The sequence below is a fragment of the Terrapene carolina genome, unplaced genomic scaffold (assembly GCF_002925995.2).
Source record: "Terrapene carolina triunguis isolate 2854851 unplaced genomic scaffold, T_m_triunguis-2.0 Scaffold66, whole genome shotgun sequence".
NCBI classification, from domain to species: domain Eukaryota; kingdom Metazoa; phylum Chordata; order Testudines; family Emydidae; genus Terrapene; species Terrapene triunguis.
Window position 1 is genome coordinate 15,356,040 of NW_020664417.1, and position 20,417 is coordinate 15,376,456.

At 43.6% G+C, this 20,417-nt stretch overlaps 1 protein-coding gene across 2 annotated transcripts in view; it reads right to left on the bottom strand.

Annotated features, from left to right (window-relative positions):
- Positions 1 to 20,417, bottom strand: part of MAML3 (mastermind like transcriptional coactivator 3) — a 356,473-nt gene that overhangs the window by 3,585 nt on the left and 332,471 nt on the right. The window contains exons 3-4 of one of the 2 annotated variants that reach the window (XM_026647834.2): positions 5,838 to 6,080; positions 3,711 to 3,795 (exon numbers count right to left, since the gene is read on the bottom strand). In XM_026647834.2, coding sequence (XP_026503619.1) covers positions 3,711 to 3,795; positions 5,838 to 6,080 — 328 coding nt within the window. Of the gene's footprint in view, positions 1 to 3,710; positions 3,799 to 5,837; positions 6,081 to 20,417 lie in introns of both variants that reach the window. The other variant, XM_026647833.2, reaches the window with a different exon arrangement.

A 20,417-nucleotide genomic window follows, 5' to 3' on the forward strand; every position in this document is an offset into this window, starting at 1 on the left:
CTCCTATGTCACTTAGATGCTAAGTCCCGTTTTAAAAATAAGGTAGGTGCTTTTGAAATTTTTACCATAAGTCTAGAAAAATTGTAAATTACATACCAATATATAACACTAAATCATCTCCTCACTGGGGAAAACAGGAACCAGGGACCTTTTTTAAAGTTACACACATAAAGGTCTTCATTTTTCTAGCACTGTATGCAGCTGCACATATGTTATTCTTTTCAGACATGGGGCCCAATGCTGCTTCTATCAAAGTAAAAGACAAAACTCCTATTGGACTTCAATGGAAGCAGGATCAGGCTCATCATAGTGCACGTGATGGTTAGAAATCTACTTTGTCTGACTGAATTTCAAAGTAAATAACCAAACTTCAGTCAACCAGACTCTCTTCTAAATATCTCCATTGTCTTTCAAAACTGAGCCATGAAAATGGAAATGTCAAACTCAGAAGGCCAATCAATTTTTTAATAGCTCAGGAGGCATAAATGAATGGATTTTCTATATCATTGTTACTGATTGAGTCTATGGAAAGAAGAAAAATTGTTTTTTCTGGACATGTAGAGCAGAGAGAGTGTATTAGTGAATCAATATTATAAGCACATTTTACTCCACCTTGGACCAATGACGGGAAGCCAGAAAATCCTAACCTTGTTAAATTCCACACCATGGCAGATAACTGCACCACGCTTGTGTCTTCCTGATGTGGGATTATCGATTTCTGGGAAGCCAATATGCCTCTGTATTTACTATCTTTATTTAAAAACAATTACAGAAATTCTGATTATGCCACAGGTTCATTGTGGTTTTGGGTCAATACCATACTGAACTAAAACAATAAAATGCTCTGCAGGTGAAGCTCAAACAGGATCACAGAATGAGGCAGACAATTATTCCCAGATCAAACATTATTAAGTTTAAATAAAAAAAATCTCTTGTAAGAGACAAACTAAACAACAAAAGCAAGACATGGTGTCCCTAAATCAGTCCTCACCACCATGGCATACTGCACAGATGAGTGTCAATCTGAAGGACACAGAACCCTAGGTCCTGTTACATAAGATGGATGGTTCTTCTTTGTGAGTATATAGAAAAACTGTGCTAGAGAAACCGCATCCATATTACTGCACACATGGCTCAATGGATGGCCCCATCTCCTTTGCCTGACACGTGGGATTGGGTATGGAGTGACATGCAAAATACAGGTAAGTGAAGTGTTTTGGAGAGTGAACAAAACACCTATAAAACCAGATAATCCAATAGCTTTTACTTAGCCTATGTTACTGACAAAACAATTTTCTCAATGTTTTATATTAGTGAGTCGCAGTTGTTTATGGTGTGGACCACCATCTCTCCCATTTATGACTGGGCAACTGTCTCCCCACCCATTGGCAAGCCCATAACATTTTTATAGTGACGTCTGCAAGTGCTTAAGTAGAAAAATAGTATTAGGAAAGTATATAATGCATTCTTAGCTGTCTTTTAATGCATGTTAGCAGCTGGAAACAAACAGAAGAGTCAGCACCAGCCAATCGCAAACTGAGCCAGACTACAATTTGAGAACCACAGTTTTACCTGCATAAGACACAGGAGCTCAGATAATGTGGTAGTTTAGAGAGATAGGAATTTTAATATACTGGTGAAGTTCTGCTGTCAGCTACATCCATGCAACCCCAGTAAAGTCCTTTGGGTTATGTGTGTATAGCTGGAGGGTAGAATTTGGCTAAATATTTTTATTTAAATTAGTTTATTTATGAAAACAAATCCCTTAATTGGTCAATTTAGACTAATTCTTCTCTCTATTTTCTTCTAAACAGTGGAGCTGGTGCAATATTTCAGAAGATTAATAAAGAAACGTTTTGGGCAGGATTCTCAGCTGGTGGATACTGGTGAGCTCTGCTCAGGTCAGTGGAGCTGTGCCAGGTTACAGGCAGAGAGGATGTGGTTCTTTGTTCACATGGCTATATGCTGGTATCAATGTACATAAGAACACAAGAACAGCCATACTGGGTCAGACCAGTATCCCATCTTCCAAGAGTGGCCAATGCCAGGTGCTTCAAAGGGAACGAACAGAACAGGGCAATCATCAAGTGGCCCTGTTGTCCAGTCCCAGCATCTGGCAGTCAGAGGCTTAGGGACGCCCAGAGCTTGAGGTTGCACCCCTGACCATCGTGGCTAATAGCCATTGATGGACCTGTCCTCCATGAACTTATCTAATTCTTTTTTGAATCCAGTTATCTTTTTGGCCTTCACAATATCCCCTGGCAATGAGATCCACAGGTTGACTGTGCGTTGTGTGAAAAAGTACTTCCTTTTGTTTGTTTTAAACCTGCTGCCTATGAATTTCATTGGGTGACCCCTGGTTCTTGTGTTATGTAAAGTGGTAAATAACACTTCCTTATTCACTTTCTCCACATGGTTCATGATTTTATAGACCTCTATTGTATCCCCCCCTTAGCTGTCTCTTTTCCAAGCTGAACAGTCAGTCTTTTTAATCTCTCCTCAAATGGAAGCTGTTCCATACCCCTAATCATTTTTGTTGCCCGTCGCTGTACCTTCTCCATTTGTAATACATCTTTTTTGAGCTGGGTTGACCAGAACTGCATGCTGTATTCAAGGTGTGGGTTTACCATGGATTTATATAGTGGCATTATAATATTTGCTATTTTATTAGCTATCTGTTTCCTAATGGGTTCCTAGCATTCTGTTAGCTTTTTTGATTGTCGCTGCACATTGAGTGGATGTTTTCAGAGTACCATCCACAATAATTCCAAGATCTCTTTCTTGAGTGGTAACAGTTAATTAAGACCCCATCATTTTGTATGTATAATTGGGATTATGTTTTCCAATATGCATTACTTTGCATTTATCAACCATTTAGTATGCATTCCTCACTTACACATAGTCTGTGTATGCATTCCTCACTTACAAATAGTCCGTTACTATTACTCTGCACTATCACAAACAGATACTGCAACAATCGTGCTTTAGTCCTTTATATATTTAGATTGCATCATTGAGGAAGCCATTAAACTGGATCTTCATATTTTAAAAGCTCAAAATTAGTTGTGCCTAAAACAGGATATTTTCCCTAGGTTTTTCCACAACATACAAATGTCCTTGAAGTTTCAGACTTGTAAGCTATCTCTATTAGTATCTAAGATTCTTAACTTTTTTCTATAGCTGACATTTCTGGCATGACTAAATCCATTCCTTGTCCAAATTAAGATGACCTCTTCTGAAGGATAATCATCAAAAATCCCTTTCCAAAAAGGGAAGGAGATGGACTGAAACAAAGGTGGGGAGGAAGAAGAGAAGAACCAAGAGGGAGGGAGAGGCACTGGTTGAAATAAATTGTAATGGGGAGTGGGGAGAAAAGATAAACTCACAAAATCCAAGAGTCAAAGAGGCAGAACAGAGAAGAAAGAAAAAACTGACTGGGAGAATTTTTAAGGGGCAGATTTTATTGGAGAGCGCTAAAAGCCACTCAGAAATACAACTCTCCATGTAAAATTGTACAACGCCCTTCTGTGAAAGTGTGTTATATAAGTGTACATGTTAGCGTGCAGGAAGCAGAGAGAGAGAGAGAGATGGATCTTTTCCCTCGATACCCTCCCTAGCCTCCAACATACACAAATGAAATGAACTCCCAGATGCCCACTACAAAGGACAGCTCTGACTTGGAGGGTGTGAAAAGCATTTATAACTTTTACCTTGGAACTGACTGACTTGTTGCACTGGATACGAGTTCCGCTGCTGCTGGAGATGTTGCCGAGGCAAATGTGACTGCTGCTGCAACTGCTGGAAATGAATGAGAGAAGGAAAGACGGCAGAGGAGAAAAAGTTGATTAATGAATGAATGACTGAATATGACCATTCTGACTGGCTGCAATGACAAACAGCAGCTCAGTTGCAGCAATTGCTAGCAGGCTGTTCTGGGGAGACAAGTGCTGTGTGTCAGCAGGCAGGCAAAGTGTGCAGCTGCCTCATGTGAAGAGTCCTACTGAGAGTACTTGGAGCACTCAGCACATGGGCTTCTTTTTGGTTCAAAAAGGAACCAGCACTTAGACTCACATTACCTATCCCTACTCATAAGCACTTCCTAAGTAGCAGTATAATTGTCTCCAGCCTAGAGGGAGTGGAAGGGAAGAGAGGAGATGGGAGGGAATATTTTTAGAAACGTCTTTGTCCATCAGCATGAGAGGTGGGTCTGAAATGAAACTTTGGATCCCAAATCCCTTGAGCTCTGGCAATGTTCCCTTTTGGATCCAGACTTACTGGTTGGCCTTGATCTTTAGAATGAGGAGAACACACACTCTGGATTCATAACAGCCCCAACTCTGAGGACTGCTGGTTCCAGATTTGAACTTTGTGGCCCAGGCCCATCTCTATCCAAAACAAAAAGAGCTGCTGGGGCCCAATTCCCCTCCTGCTTTCCCCCCATCCTACCCATTTTTTGGTTTTGTTTTGTTGTTTCCATTTGCTTGTTTTATTACCACGTACAGTAGCACCACAGATGTGCTGATAACTCATTCAGGACAAGTGAATTGGTCTGAGATAGCGAGTGATTGTGAAATGCCTCTGTGTCCTGATTTGTTACACAGCTGTGTTGAGCTGTCTCTGGTGGCTGCAGTATATGAATATGCTTCATTTATTTAAAGCACACTCAAATGTTGATGGTGAATATAAGTGGAAGCCAACTGATGTCTGGGTTTATATGTGCCTTCAAAAGATTAGTGGGTGCTCTGCAAAGCAGCTCTCATAAGACCCTGAGGTTATCTGGTTGCTTCATCAATGTACTGTACACAGACTCAGCGCCCTCTTAAAAAGCGATGGCTTACATATGTGCAGAGATATGGCAAGAGAGGGAATGAAAACCGACCTACTGTACCTTGATTCCTTGTCCTACAAATGTTCATTATAAACTTCCATTCACAATATATAGACGCCCCCAGCTCACAAAAAGAGCCTTAAGAAGAGCCCACTGCTGAATAAAGAATGTGTAGGAATCACAGCACAACTTTGAAAAATGTATTAGCAAAACACAAAGAGAAAAATTGTTTGATACAATTTCCAGTGCACCAGAAAAAGCCAGGAATCTAAGAGGACCTAATCTAAGTTATGTGTGATACAGTTGATCGTACAGCTGCTGTTTCCCAATACTTTTAGGGTCTGAGTCTCCACTGACTGAACACCTGTGAAAGTGGGTGTAAAACACTACCATTCTGATTGGGCAGCTTAACACCCATTTTCCACAGGCACAAAGATGACACAAAAGGCAAGGCAAGTGAGAATCAGGCCCTAACACTGAATTCAATTTCAGCCTCTGATACTGGAATACAGAGCCACCATTTGCCATGCTACTACAGAAAAGATGGAGTCAGGTGGTGCCTCCCTTATAAACTGAGGTCCTGATTCTGATCTCCTGCATAGCAGTGTAAATGGGGAGCAGCTCTAGGAATCAGTGGGAATATACTGATGTGAAACTGGCTTGAGATCAGAAGCAGCGTTTGTGCTTTTCAAATGTACTTTTCAGTTCACTCCAGGCTGACAATTCAGTGTACACTAATTCTGTTCTCACTTGTACCAGTTTTACACCAGCATAACTCCACTGACTTCAGAAGTGTAGCTCTAGATTTACATTGGTATGAAATCAAAGTCAAGGCCAAAGTATAAGCCAGGGGACAGGAAATTAGCTTGACCATGCGTTTACTACATCAATCACAGTTTGAGAATATGAATACAGATGAGGAGAGGCTCTGCTATGAGGCTTCCATTGCCCCTGTTCTCATGCGTGTGGGTATTGTACTGTCTGAAATACAGAAGAAGAGCTACAGTACCTGCTCTGCCAGGATCTGCTGCTGCTGCCTTTGCTCCCTTAGAAACTGTTGCTTCTGTTGCTCCATCACATGGAGCTGGGCCCTTTGCTCAATCAGCATCTGCTTCATGATGGCTGCTTGCGGCTGATTTCCCAGGAAACTGGGACCTCCTGGGTTTGCACCCGTGACCACGTTGCTGGAGCCTGGTGGGACAGAAGGCTGCATAGGGCCTGTGGTCCGAGAAAGTCCCACCGGATGCTGTTCCTGTACAAAGAAAGAGATACAGCTTCACTACTCAATGTACTCCACATACAAGGGGAAAGTATGGACCAGGAACAGTAAGTGGTGGACTCGCTTGTGAACCTAACAGACCTTAGAAAAGTAAAGAGACCTCTGAAAAACCCCCACCCAACCAACCAATTTCATATAGCACATTCCAAATGGAATAGGTATTAGACTGAACTATACTTAGCACCCACATAAACTTATGTTGAAAGCACTGCACAGAAGTTAATTATCAAGATCCTTACAGCTGCCTTGCTACAGATGGAAGAATTTACTATTTCCATTTTACAGATTGGGAAAGTGAAGCAGAGAAGTGATTTGCCCATCACCTGGTGAATCAGCAGCAGTGCTGGGTTTAATAGGACTTCCAAACTCCAGCTCTGAGCTCATCAGTATTGCCAACTGCAAGCATTCAAAATACATGAATTGGGACCCGAAAAATAAAGAGATTTTCTTTAAAATCATGAGAACAATAACGGGTTCTTTTTATTTTCCTTAAGGTTTCTGAGCCTTTAGGAGTCATGTTTTCAAACTTTTTCTCTGCAATCATGAGGATGAGAAACTGTTTTAAAAAAAACCAAACAAACAACAAAAAGGAAATGGAGATTCTCACATCATCATTTGACTCCAGGAGCTGGAGCTTTAAGAAAATCCCTAACTACTGTGAGACGCATTAAATCTTGAGAATTGACAACACCGATTCCTGTAGACTACAGCAGGGTTCAAGATTTAGCCACAAAATAGAATCATTTAAGGTTCATACCCCAGTCACATTGTGAGAGCTTGGGGCTGAGGAAGCAGGAAACCATTGTGACATGGGTACTTCTGCCTAAAATGACCCCAGAGCCCCCCTATGTCTCCAATCCAATGTGTCGTACAGTTGTGTTGGGGTAGGGACTAAAAAGGGAGAGGCAGGCTGGATTTCAAGGTCATTCTGGCACCTATTCACTCTTAACCCATCATCCTGTCCCCCTCCCCCATTTCCTATGGAACTGCACACAGTGTTTGCCAGAGCTGTGGAAGGGACCAGCTCTGTGAGCAGCATCTATCCTGTTTTCCCAGGGTGATCTTTTTGACTAGAAGATTTTGTTGGGTGCCTTCCAGGTCAGTGCCTAAGGGCTTGTCTACACTTACAGCGCTGCAGCGGCACAGCCGCATCGGTGGAGCTGCACCGCTGTAGCCCTTAGTGAAGATACTACCTATGCTGACTGGAGAGCTTCTCCCACTGGGGTAGGTACTCCTCCTCCCTGAGAGGCAGTAGCTGTGTGGATGAGAGAAGCCCTCCAATCAACATAGCTCTGACTGCACCAGGAGTTCGGTCAGTAGAACTATGTTGTTCAGGGGTCTGGATATTCCACACCCCTGAGCGACGCAGTTATATTGACACAAGTTGGCCATGTAGATCATAGCTAATGCAAAGAAACCCACAAAGGGTGAGAGGCGTGTTTCACAAACACTGCGTCCCTCAAAACTCACGTCTGTTTTATGAAATCTTTAGCGGCTGTATGCCTCTAACAAGGCCCAGTGCACTGCCCAAACCCCCACTGACACCATGAGTCAGGGGCTTAAGTGCCACACAGGACCCTCTCCATGGGGGTACAATGCAGCCCAATTTATTAATCTGTATGTGTCCTGTTACTACAGGCGGGTCCCAGGGGGTGGGGACGCCTGTTTCTAAAAATGGCCAGTGCTGCTGTTCTGTCTCTGCACCAGCAGATGGTGATATTCGCCTGATCCTCCACCATTCGGCCCAGCTTGGTGATTGCTGCCCTGTCTCTCCCTCTCTTCCTCCCACCCCCACAGTTGCAGATGGCTTAATCATGACTACTGTTCCTCCTCCTCCCCCCCCGCACCCCCCCTCAGTACGTCTGGGATAATGCTGCTAACGTAGAGCTAGGCAGTCAAGTGTTACAGCGTAGGGCAGGTAGCCTGGCAACTGAGAGTATAATACTGAACAGATGGTGTTCGTACAGCATGATGGACATCACACACGACAGCCTGAGACAATCCAGGAATTCCCTGGTGATTTGAGGCCCTCTTTACACAAAATGAGCTGCATCACCGTTGCCATGTATCTGTTGGTTTCCCCCCAGCTCTCCCATTGACATCTAACAGCAAACTAGCTACCTATTATTCACTTTACCTACAGCTCAAAGGGCACGTTATTTGGTGATGGTGGAGGCAACACGCTGAGATTTCAAATCAGGGTGCCCTGAACTAGACACCGAGGCTTAGCTATTCGGAACAAGGAGGAGAAGGAGGAGGAGGGAGCTTTCCAAATCTTTGTTTCAAATCAGGGCCCTGGCTTTCCCCAATGAAAATAATTTGAGGTGTGTGTGTGTGGGGGGGGGGGGGGGCATGACAGAGAGAGAGAGAGAGAGATACAGTTTTATGGCACGCCAGGGTGTGTACCTCTTAAGGTAAAGACTTTAAAATACAATGGGTCATTTGTGGGACATTGTGATTCATGTCTGAATTATCTATCCCAATACCCCTGGGTGTTATTTAGCCCGCTCGACAGCATGGATGTTTAAAGGAGCCCTTAAAGAAGACAGTAATAGATGGAAACCTCACACCCCAAATCCCTCGCCCCACCCTGCTTTCCCAAACAAAGAAACAAACAACTCTTCCCCCTGGTGAGAGCTGCAGGCAGAACTGCAGTGCACCGGCTCAGACTCCAAATTCAATGCGATACTGAGGGGACTCCTGACACTTCTTTTACAGAGCATGCTGCTATTTACTAATGAGCTCAGGAAGCGGAGACATACCCAGGCTGTCAAATTTCCAAACACCAAACAACACATAATGTATGTCTGTGGTTGGGAAGGAAGCGGGGGAAGAAGGAGCAAAACTCGAGGAGAATTTTCAGAGGGAGAGGAGAAAAACAAAAGACAATAGTCTTTCTGCTACAAAATTTACCAAGACATAACAATAGGTATATAAGAAAACCAAACAGTGCTCTCTCTCCCACCCCCATCCGCTCCAAGTGAGGGTGCTGCTGAGTTTTATTCAATGACTAATGGGTTTATTCCATCTTTTCATATCTGACAATTTTCCCTGACACTCCCTCACTGCCAGTGTCCCCTGCTAGCAGTGATTTATAGGTGAGGAAATAGGATTTCTAGGGCTGAGGTCAGAAGGACATCTGGCCTACAGGCAATACCAGCTTGCACTCACTGAGGGCTTGTCCACACTTACAGCTGCAGCAGCGCAGCTGTGCCGCTGTAGCACTTAGTGAAGACACTATCTACTCCGACTGGAGAGCTTCTCCCGTGAGTGCAGGTACTCCACCTCCCTGAGAGCTATGTCCATGGGAGAAAACCTCTGATTGACAGAGGGCTGTCTACACCAGGAGTTCAAGTATAACAGCATCGCTGAGTAGTTCGTAATTTAGACTAGGGCTGAGAAAGATCTGGGACAAGCATTCAAGGCTCTTCTAGGGCTGGCCTCTGGCTCCCTGCACAATATGCACGCACCCTCCATCATGAAAACTACACCTAGTTTAAGTCCTGCTTCTAGGGTGGGCATTGTCTACACATGCCTAGAGCCAACCCAGGCTCTCTGAATCCACACTGTCATGGGGATTTTTGTGCCGGTGAAAGCAGTGCCTAGAAGAAGCATGCCACAGTAGTGTTGCACAGCATCCCTGCTGGCTGTTATCATGTGCTGAATACTGACAGTATAGCCTGAGCTGTGCAGAACATAAAAGAAGCATGGCTCCTGCCCTAAGGAGTTTACAGTCTAAAAGCTAGGCAGAAGAGCCCCACTGGAAACACAACACCAGCTCCTTCCGGCTCCCGAACGCTGTGGTGGGGGACATTAGGAGGAGGAGTGAGAGAATCCACTTTGAAGGCTGTAGTTTGGGAATGCTTTGAGCTAGCGATAGCAGCAGACCCAGGCCAAGGAATGACCACCTGGGAAAAGACCAAACAAAAAGGAGTTTGAAATAAATGGAATGGGTATATGCTACGTATCAAGTACAGCACTGACATAATAAGGCAACAAGCATTTTTTAGACAGGGAGATGCGGAAATAGAACCACATGATGGATATTATACTATGGATGTGATAATACTTTGAAAGCAGTCAGATATAGGTGCTGGAACTAGAGGTGCGGGTGTGTGTGCAGCACCCTGACTTGAAGTGTTTCCATTATATACAGGATTTACAGTTTGGTTCAATGGCTCTCAGCATCCCCACTATACAAATTGTTCCAGTACCCCTGCAGTCAGATACAATTGTCAGGAGCAGAGTATAAATACCTAGGCAGATACAGCAGATATAGATGATAGATAGACAGATTAGAAAGAGAGAGAGTCTGAGTAGATGAGGAATATTAAAGTAGAAAATATACCAAGGATCATAGTAAGTGTCTGAAAAAAGCACAAACATTTCTTATAAGCCATTTGCCACCCTGAACAGGGAAGATCCCCATTATCAACTTCGGCATTTTTACAAAGGTTACAAAATGAGATCATATAACCACTAGAGAAAAAAATCCAATATCTCCCTTTGAAACCTGCTCAGCTATTAGGAACTGAGCTTCATCTCAGAAAAGATAGGTTTTTAAAAAAAAAATAATTTCTGCTTTTGGTTATAAAAGCTTCAGGAATCTCCCTCCTTTTTCTATGTTCTCCTTGGTTCAAAAGAGATAGAGGATTTGTTGCTCACTTCCATCTATCTGTTTATATGACTGTCATCGTGTCAGTGTCTGAGCATCTCATAATCACTCAGGCATTTTATCCTGGGAGGTAGGAGAAGTATTGTTCTAATTTTCAGATGGGAAATTGAGGCACACCGTCGCCGAAGCGACTTGCCCAAGGTCATATAGCAAGTTTGTGACTGAGCTAGGAATTGAACTCAGGTCTCCCAAGTCCCAGTACCCTGTCCTCTACCCCATCCTTCCTACCTAACTCTATGGGCCTTGCTATAGTATCCAAGCTCCTTTTCAACTCCACCACTGATCATTCTGCCATTTACTTCCCCATTCCTCAACACTTAGTTTGTGCCCAAGAAGGGGTGTGTGTGTGTGTGTAGATAACGTTACAAAGGAATGAATTCAGAGGTGGAGGAGGGATGAGCACAGCTAGGGTGACCAAATGTCCCAATTTTATAGGGACAGTCCCGATATTTGGAGCTTTTTCTTATATAGGCACCTATTACCCCCCACCCCGTCCCGATTTTTCACACTTGCTGTCTGGTCACCCTAAGCACAGCGGGGCTTGACTTGGCCTGGCTTCTCTTAAGACAAAAACTCTACAATATGAGCTCCTTGGCTTGTCTTTCTTCAGTGTTGGAAAATGCCTGAAACATAATGGGAACAATCATAATTAAATAAGTAATAACACCACCACTCTTAATCTTTACTGGGGCTTAAACTTTGGACCTAATCCTGCAACCATGTGCTTAACAGGATTGGGCCCAATGTTCCCTCACTAGAACCTCTTTAACTGTTCCACACAACAGCTAGGTCACCTGGTTACTCATTGGCCTACATAATTTTTGGCTCCTCTGTGAAATACCCGAAGATAAACTTTAGATTCACTTACAAGATAAACACTTTGAGTTAGGTCAGTGTCTGTGTGACTGGAAAAATAGAGTAAAATGAGAATATGTCCCCATCACTTCCCCCCCCACAAAAGCCCAGTCTCTGACAGGGTTAAAATCAATGCTGGAGTGTAACATGGGAAAGTAGGATCAGCCCTTCTCCATGAAGGTCAGGTTTGCAAGGACTTTGTTGAGAAAACAACAAGAAAATACAATTTGTCCACATCTCTACTTTGCACAGATATTCCCTGAAGGGCTCTCTGCTGAAATATAGCTCTTAGATATTTAGGTTGGGCTTTTTTTTTTTTTTTAATAGTATGTCCTGGTTTAAAAGTTTCCTCCACCTGCACTTCCCCCCCATCCCTTTCTCATGCTGTGTTTTAGAACTGGTTGAACACATTCAAACAGCAGTGTAACTGTGAGGGTTGTGTCACCTGCACAGTGGAGCAGAGCAGCTGCTACAGCTTCTGAGCAGCCTGTGTCACGAAAATACAGCACACTAATGATCTTTCAGCTGCTCTATGAATTGAGCCCTTTACCCACCCTATCTGCATGCTACCTCTTTCTTTCTTTGCTTGGGAAAAAAATGTCAGCTGTCTCTGGCAAAGCTGATTACAAAGGCTTTTTCCTACCCCCCGCCCCCCCCAGTTCTGATGAAGTCATCAAGCTAAAGATTTCATAACTGATGCACAGGACGATCTTGTGTTATACTGGGAGATGGGCCAAGTGCTTCCATTTATAGACAAAGGCACCGCCATGCTGCCAAATGGAGCCCTTTCCTGCAGACATTACAAGGAAAAAGAAGGGGGGGGGGAAATCAGGAGCAAGGGGGCATGCTGTGAAGTGACATCACTAGGAGCTTCCTCCAACAATCCTCAGCGCACAGCTGCCTGCTGTGGCAGCAGCCTGAGACCAAACTAAACCTACTTCAAAAAGACAGTTATATAACTACTGTCCTAGCTCCCTTAAACACACACCACACACACCCCAGTAGGCCAAAATTAACTCTGGTGTACCTGCATAGACATCACCCAATTCTGTAGCATAGAATCAAGTCAATTCCAGAATATTGTTAAAAAAGGCAGAAAGGTTTAAAATAAGTCATGCCAATGGACATGTGCGACCAGGGTCCTAGTGGGGGCCAGCTGTGGTCACTCAATTAGGGAGAACTGCAAAGAATGGAGCAGACAATCCCCATAAAGCTGGTGGATATTCCAATACTTAGATTTAACAAGCCAGCATAAAACAGCTTCTTTATTACCTTACTGGTTACTCAGAAGTCCAAACAACATAGTTCCCTTAAAGTGATCCAGCCTCAGGCCTCCATCCAAGTACCTAAGTCAAATATGATGATTTCTGAAAATCTTATTTCATCATATAAAAGAAAAGGTTCTACCAACCCCAAAGGATCGGACACATTACCTCCCAGGTTACTGAATATTCCAGATCTTACCCAAATACATGCTACAGCCAATTCTTATTAATTAAACTAAAATTTATTAAAAAACAAAAGAGAGAGTATGGTTAAAATATCGATATACATACAGACATGAGTTCAATTCATTAGATGAACACCAGCTTTCAAGGGCGCTGTTTTAAGCACAAATCTGAAGACTATCACAAATGTGTTACTTCTAGTATAATTTGTTTAATTATTTATAGGTACAAGAATTTAGATTTACAACTGAAGCTTCCTGTTATATTGATATTTACCAAGCAAAACCCAAATTAAGGCCAAACATCCCAATACACTAGCTGGAATATTTCATACTGCTTTCTCTCTCTTATGGCCAAAGGCCCAATTTTGTTCCCAAGATAATTACAAAGCACCCAGTGACTTCAGCAGGTACAGGATAGGGCTCCATATCCGGAAAAAGGGAGCACAGCCCAGGTCAAAAGGCTTTGCACACAGGAAAATGGACTCCAGTGTCTGGGATGGGGGAACCAAAGCCTCAGCTACAACATTTTATTACCTGCCAGCTAGGCTATCCACACCTCTACTGTTAGGTTCAGAGCAGAAGCAACAAGCCAGCTGCATGATTCTTACAGCAATGTTGGGCTGTACAGATTTGTGCTGTGCACTCATCTCTCGGCTCAGCCCCAACACATGCACTTTCCTTCCTCCACAGTAAACTACCTAATGTGGATAGGAACACAGAGCCCCCCTTGCCCCACTCCCATTGCTGCTAGGAGCTGGAGATAAGCTAGGGTATGTCTGCCCTGCAGCTGGGAGTGAGCCTCACAGCCAGGAAGACTGACTTGCACTAACTTAACATGCTAGTCCCAGACCCTGCACCTGCCCTGGGCAGGGACCTGGGGGGGCCTGAGAGCAGCCCCTGGCCAGTGTCCCCGCCCCCCAGGGCATGTTGCTCTGGGCAGGTGGAGGGTCTGGTGCTCCCCATAGCAACACAAGCTCCTTCGTCAGCTCTTACTACTGCCCGGCTTCAGCTTCTGGCCTAGCCCAGGGCAGGGCCCCATGGCGAGTGGGGGCATTACCACCTGGAAGAGGCTGGCGCCGCCCCTGAGCCTTGGGCAGGCGTGGAGCAGTGCCACAGGGAATCCAGGACAAATGTTGTCCTGGAGTCATTCAGCCCGGAATCGGGACTTGAACTCTCCATTTCGAGACTGTCCCAACCAGTTTGGATGGGTGGTCACCCTAGTCAGGGCAGTACCCAAAGCAACAGTGCTTCTTTTGGTTCTCAAGGGACAGGTATTTTTTAAGAAAAACACAGAGACAGATTTTCAAGGCTTAGCACCCACAAGTGGAGCCAGATTCTCAAAAGAGCTCAGCTCCCATTGAGGTACAGTACCTAAATAAGGGCCAGATTTTCAGAAGTGATCTGTAACTAGCAGCTTCCAACATGATACGGATAGCCACATTTTTACAAGAGCAGAGCAGCCAATGTGCAGAGTTCTGGTGAAAATCTAGTCACCTAAGTGGGAGCTGAGCTCTACTGAAAATCTGGCCCTTAGCTAAGTCTGTAATAGGAATTTACACTTGTTAAAAGTTAAGAACATTAAACATGGCTGGCCTTATGAACAGGTTAAAGTGCAATGGAAAGATGCCTGTGTTTGTCTTAAGCTAGATCTCACATCCTTTTTCTTTTCACTGTGTGATTTGCATTATTCCTCCTACTGCATCATCAGTTTCTTCTGATCAGAACTAAAAGCAAGCCCAGAAAGAAAAGAACAAACACCTAATGACCCCACTGAGGCCTGGACTGAGGGTATCTATTGGGAAGTGTACAATGGGGATGACAACAGGTGCAACAAACCCTGCCCTATGGGTTCCTGTGCGTGGACTAGATATTGAATATCCTGATCCTACCCCACTGAAGTTAATGGAAGCAGCATTGGCCTTCATGAGCAAAAGGACTGTTCAAAACGACCACCCCTAATTAGCACCCCTAATGAGGACGGTTATGCCCCTCTTGGTCCACTCCAGCTAATGGAGGTGGCAGGAACAGAGTATCTTGTACTGTTTCAAAAGGTACACATTCAAACAAAATGTGTTTTAATAAAGCCACATGCAAAGTTATCCATCTAGGCACAAGGTACACAGGCCATACCTACAGAATTGGGGATTGCATTCTGGAAAGCAGGGATCCTGAAACGGATGTAGGGATTATAGTGGACAAGCAACTGAACATGAGCTCCCATTGCGATGCTGTGGCAATAAAGGACTAATGCAATCCTTGGATGTATAAACAGCGGAGTAATGAGTAGGAATAAGGATGTGATTTTAGCTCTGTATACGGTATTGGTGAGACCGATAATGGAATACTGTGTACAGTTCTGGTGTCCCCATTTAAAAAGAATGTTGAAAACTTGGAGACGGTGCAGAAAAGTAGCCTTATAGTGAGAGACTTAGAAAGCTCAATCTGTTTAGCTTATCAAGAAGAAAACTGAGAGGTGACTTGATTACAGTGTATAAGTACCTTCACAGGGGAAATATATTGGGTACTAAAGAGCTCTTTAATCTAGCGGGAAAAGGCATAACAAGAACCAATGGCTGGAAGCTAAAGACAGAAAAATCTACTCTGAAATAAGGCACTTTAAAAAAAAAAAAGTGAGGGTGATTAATCATTGGAACAAACTACCACGGGAAGTGGTAGATTTTCCATCTCTTGAGGTCTTCAAATCGAAATTGGCCCCTTCTGGCCTTAAACTCTATGAATCTATGGCCTGTCCTTGCCCAGCAGGCAATGGGCCTGCATCAGACATAATGCACCAAGGGGATCCCATTGGAGTAGTGAACTTCTCCAACCCATGTACCATGGGCCTGTGACTTTATAGCCACTATCTAGTCCCTCATGGGTATAGTGTGACTGTTCATCTCTCATGATGCACTGAAATGCCAGCTGTACCTATTTAGGAGGGAATGTGTCTATTTATTTTTAAACAAAATATTAACATTTATACATTCTATCCCACTAAAAAGTCTATCCACTCCAATGTACTTCAATGCAGGCTAAAAGAACATCCCTCTTTTCCCCTGGAAATAGCCCTGTTAATTGCTTTGTAATGCTGGTGTCTACTGTAGTGCAAAGACCTTAACCTACACCCCTTCTATAAATGGGGCAGCCCTAATAGGCAGGCCACCTTTAGTGGAGTGGTACTGTGTGAACAACTGGCGGAACTACAAATGCATTCATTTAAGACATATCGTCTTTAATAAACCAACATACGGCATGAACAGATAATGCTGCTCTACAACACTGAAATCACCAATTTGCTTCACCTATTTGTTCTGTCATCTAATCTAAGGGAGGAGCTACAAATCTCTCCTCTCTGTCTCTCTCTCTCTGGGCCCCTGGTTGCCATGGTCTTTCTTATAGTATCTGAGGGAACAAGATCCCTCTGACGTTTGACACTGGACCTCTGCATGCAGCCAATTTGTTTTCCTTTCACCTCCCTTCCCCTGCATCTCTCCCCTCCACGTCTTTAATACAGTTTATTCTTTCTGTAGAACAAATAGCATTTGTCAGACTATTAGTTCTGTGTATTTATTTATTTATTGAAGAGACTAATTTCTTTATTTCCTTTGACAAAGTATGCAACAAAGCGTTCTAAATGAGCAAGTATTTTCCTATCATCTAAGAGCTAAAGAGTGTCAGAAGTTCATCTCAAGGAATGCAAGGCCAAATTGGTTCCTAATTTTACCCTGTGGCCTAGGGAGTCAGAAGCACTCTCTTTGAATGCTATTCTTGTATATTAGTGTTATAGCACTGGCTTCTGCATCAAGGCAGCCTTTGGAATCTACAGATCCTAAGCAGTTTGGAAATGTAATATTTTAAAGGAACACTACCTGTTTAAAAATCACATTAAAATAGTTTCCTTGCCTATATTACTAGTATTATTTTTGATGATTAAAAGTAACAAAACAGTATCTTCATTAATGAAATTAGTCACTTTCACTTTTTTAGTTTCAGTTTCTAGTCAGTTTCACATTCTAGTTTTCAGGCACAAACAAAATGCTACCATGACTTGGTTGCATACACTGTAAGGGGGGTAGTTTAAAATAGCTGATTTGCATGGAATTAAAAAACTCTATTGGTCTTTTTTTTTTAATTGAGCCAAATGTAACCTGTCTCTACAAATATGCCTTTTAAAAGTATGGAGAGGATTCCTAAAAGAAATGAGCAGTGAAACATTAAAATATACATTGATAATTTTTTGAGAGATGTGACTACTGGTGTGAGTACAACCCAGGTCAGTACTGACCTGAAGTGGTTACTATCTGGTATCTGTTCTGTTGCCTTGTTGAACTAAGTATGATGGTGTCAGTGGAGACCGAGTGGACCGGTCCACATCATTAAAAACACCTGTTTGGCAACCTTGCTGGCATTCACACAGAAAGTCCAAGGAACTGAATAGGCATGGAGACTGAGGGTACGTCTACACTTACTTCCTGGTTCGGCAGCAGGCAATCGATCTTCTGGGATCGATTTATCGCATCTTGTTTAGACGCGATAAATCGATCCCGGATCGATCCCGGAAGTGCTCGCCGTCAACGCCGGTACTCCAGCTCGGCGAGAGGAGTACGCGGCATCGACGGGGGAGCCTTCCTGCCGCATCTGGACCCGCGGTAAGTTCGGACTAAGGTACTTCGTTATTAACGTAGCTGAATTTGCGTACCTTAGTCCGAAGTGGGGGGTTAGTGTGGACCAGGCCTGAGCTACCCTCTCATCCATAGATGTAGTCCTTCCATACCAGTATTGAAGCACGATTGTGGGTAGTAAGGGGGAGCTTGTAATGCTTCTATCTGTGTGTCAGCTATTCTGTGAATCAGCAGAGTTCTTCTGTCTCCAGTGCTTTCAATCCCACATCTTGCACCAGCATTAGATTCATATGAACCATTGATTTTAAGATTATTTTAAAGGAATAAATTCAGTGGGGTTACATCAGAGTTTAATCTGCTCCCCCCACATCTCCTGTCTTTGACCAGCACTTATTATCTATTACATGAAGTGACTTTTAACCCTAGCCTGTGACACAGAAGGGTTAAAGGAGTGATACTATTCTGGAGAAACAAATTCCAATTGCACAGCTTTTACACTTAGAACATACCGTGAATGCTATAATTATTGCAACATGCAGCAATTATTGTAGAAAATGCCATCATGGTGTCACACAGTATGTCTTACCATCCAACAAAAGAAAGTAACGATCTTCAAGGAGGAAAAAAGAGAGAAGCTGCAGTTCAAAACTGGAAAAGCTCAAGACTTTCTCCAAACACAGTGCCTCTGTTGGGATACTGTCTTCCAAAGGTAGCTATGGACAAGGTCTTCAGATGGTGTAAGTCAGCGTACCTCCATTTACTTCAGTGGAACTATGCTTATTTACACCAGCCGAAGATTTGGCTGGCCACTTCACATGTTGAAGAAGTTAATAAATAGGTCAGCACTCAGGAAGCAAGCTACAGAGCAAGTCAAACCCCCAGAGGAGAGTGGGGTCCTAAGATGGGTGCCAGGCTGAATTTCTAGTGTTGGAGTTTTAATGCTGGTCAATGTCATTTCCAGGCTCAGGTGCAACTGGCTCATCCTCAAACTAGAAAGAGGGAGGATTGCGAAGAGCAGGGATCACCAGATCAGAGAACTGAGAGCAAGAAACAGGAGAGGTGAAAATGAAAGCAGGTGGAGGGTTTAGACAGACACACAGGGCCAACGAAAAGGGGGATGGACAGAAAATGACACAACAAAAGAAAGTTCTATAAAGAAAAGAAAAGCTTACAGAGTATACAGGAAACAATGCACTGCCTAGAACAGGGGTCAGCGACCTTTCAGAAATGGTGTGCTGAGTCTTCATTTATTCACTCTAATTTAAGGTTTCGCGTGCTAGTAATACATTTTAACTTTTTTAGAAGGTCTCTTTCTATAAGTCTGTAATATATAACTAAACTATTGTTGTAGGTAAAGTAAATAAGGTTTTTAAAATGTTTAAAAAGCTTCATTTAAAATTAAATTAAAATGCAGAGCCCCCCGGACCGGTGGCCAGGACCTGGGCAGTGAGAGTGCCACTGAAAATCAGCTCGCATGCCGCCTTCAGCACAGGTGCATAGGTTGTCTACCCCTGGCCTAGAAGATGCATGGTGCAAGGAAGAGATGCCCTACTGGAGCTTTGCAGCAGCAATACTATAGCTATGACAGACACTTTCATAGTATAGGTCCAGTCCTACAAAGAACTTATCACCTTCCATTTCCACTGCATTCCCTGGGTGTTGAGGGCACTAGGCACTTTACAGGATCAGGCTCTAGAGTTAGGCTGAAATCTCTCAGGGATGGTTGTGGCCCTTTTTTGTATTGTGATAAGTGAAAACTTGGCACTTACGCGAATGCTCAGCAAGGAGTGTGTGGTTTGCCAGGTCTGAAAGAATACTGGCTGAGAAATAAAAACATTGGTCCACAGGCTCCCTTTCCCACATGTGGAAGGCACTTGCCTCAAATGTTTGCGAGAGGCTGCAGTTGCAACACATTGTCCCTGTAGATGCAGAGGATCCACAGGAAATTTTCCAGGGCTAAGACTATGAATGTTCAGATAATCGTAAGTAGTGGCTGCCTCATGCCTCCAAAGGCACCTCTGTTGTGTTGCCATTGGCCTGCCCCGACTGCTGCCTGATGTGAACCCAATAATGGGATCAGAGTGCAGAAGCCAAGTTACTAATGCTCAGAGCAGATATACATTGCCTTTGTCAGTATTTACCCCACTTTGTCAAAGGAACATACCACATAGCACACATGTTCCTTCGACCCCTCTCCTCCTCCCCACTTGTCATCGGACCATGCTCCTATGTGACACAGACAAGCAGCTGGTGGGAGTCATCCCCATCTCTCAGGATTTCTGTCTTTCTGTTCCATGATACGTTGCATAACAGAAAGAAGCACAACAGCCATTAAAAACAAATGAATATAGTGTCCCACATATGTGCAATACATCACTTTCTTTACAGACATAAGCATGGGCTAAATGTGGCTGTTCGGCTAATATGCACTGAAATAAACACTTGCATTTACTACAAATGATTACCCATTCAAATTAAAACACAGATTTCCCCCACATGCTCCTCCCTCACCTGGTACCCTCATACAAAGTCAGAGTTATTGGTCTTCATGTGAGGAACACCACTGGATGCCTCCTGCCAACCCATGGCCAAGTACTTTTATGCAGAGACTCTGGGCCACTGGACCCAGACAAGTGTGGCTCTAGTAGCCCATCTCCTGGGCCATCCCCAAGGCCCCCTCCCAATGGTTTATTTGGGGCTCATGCACA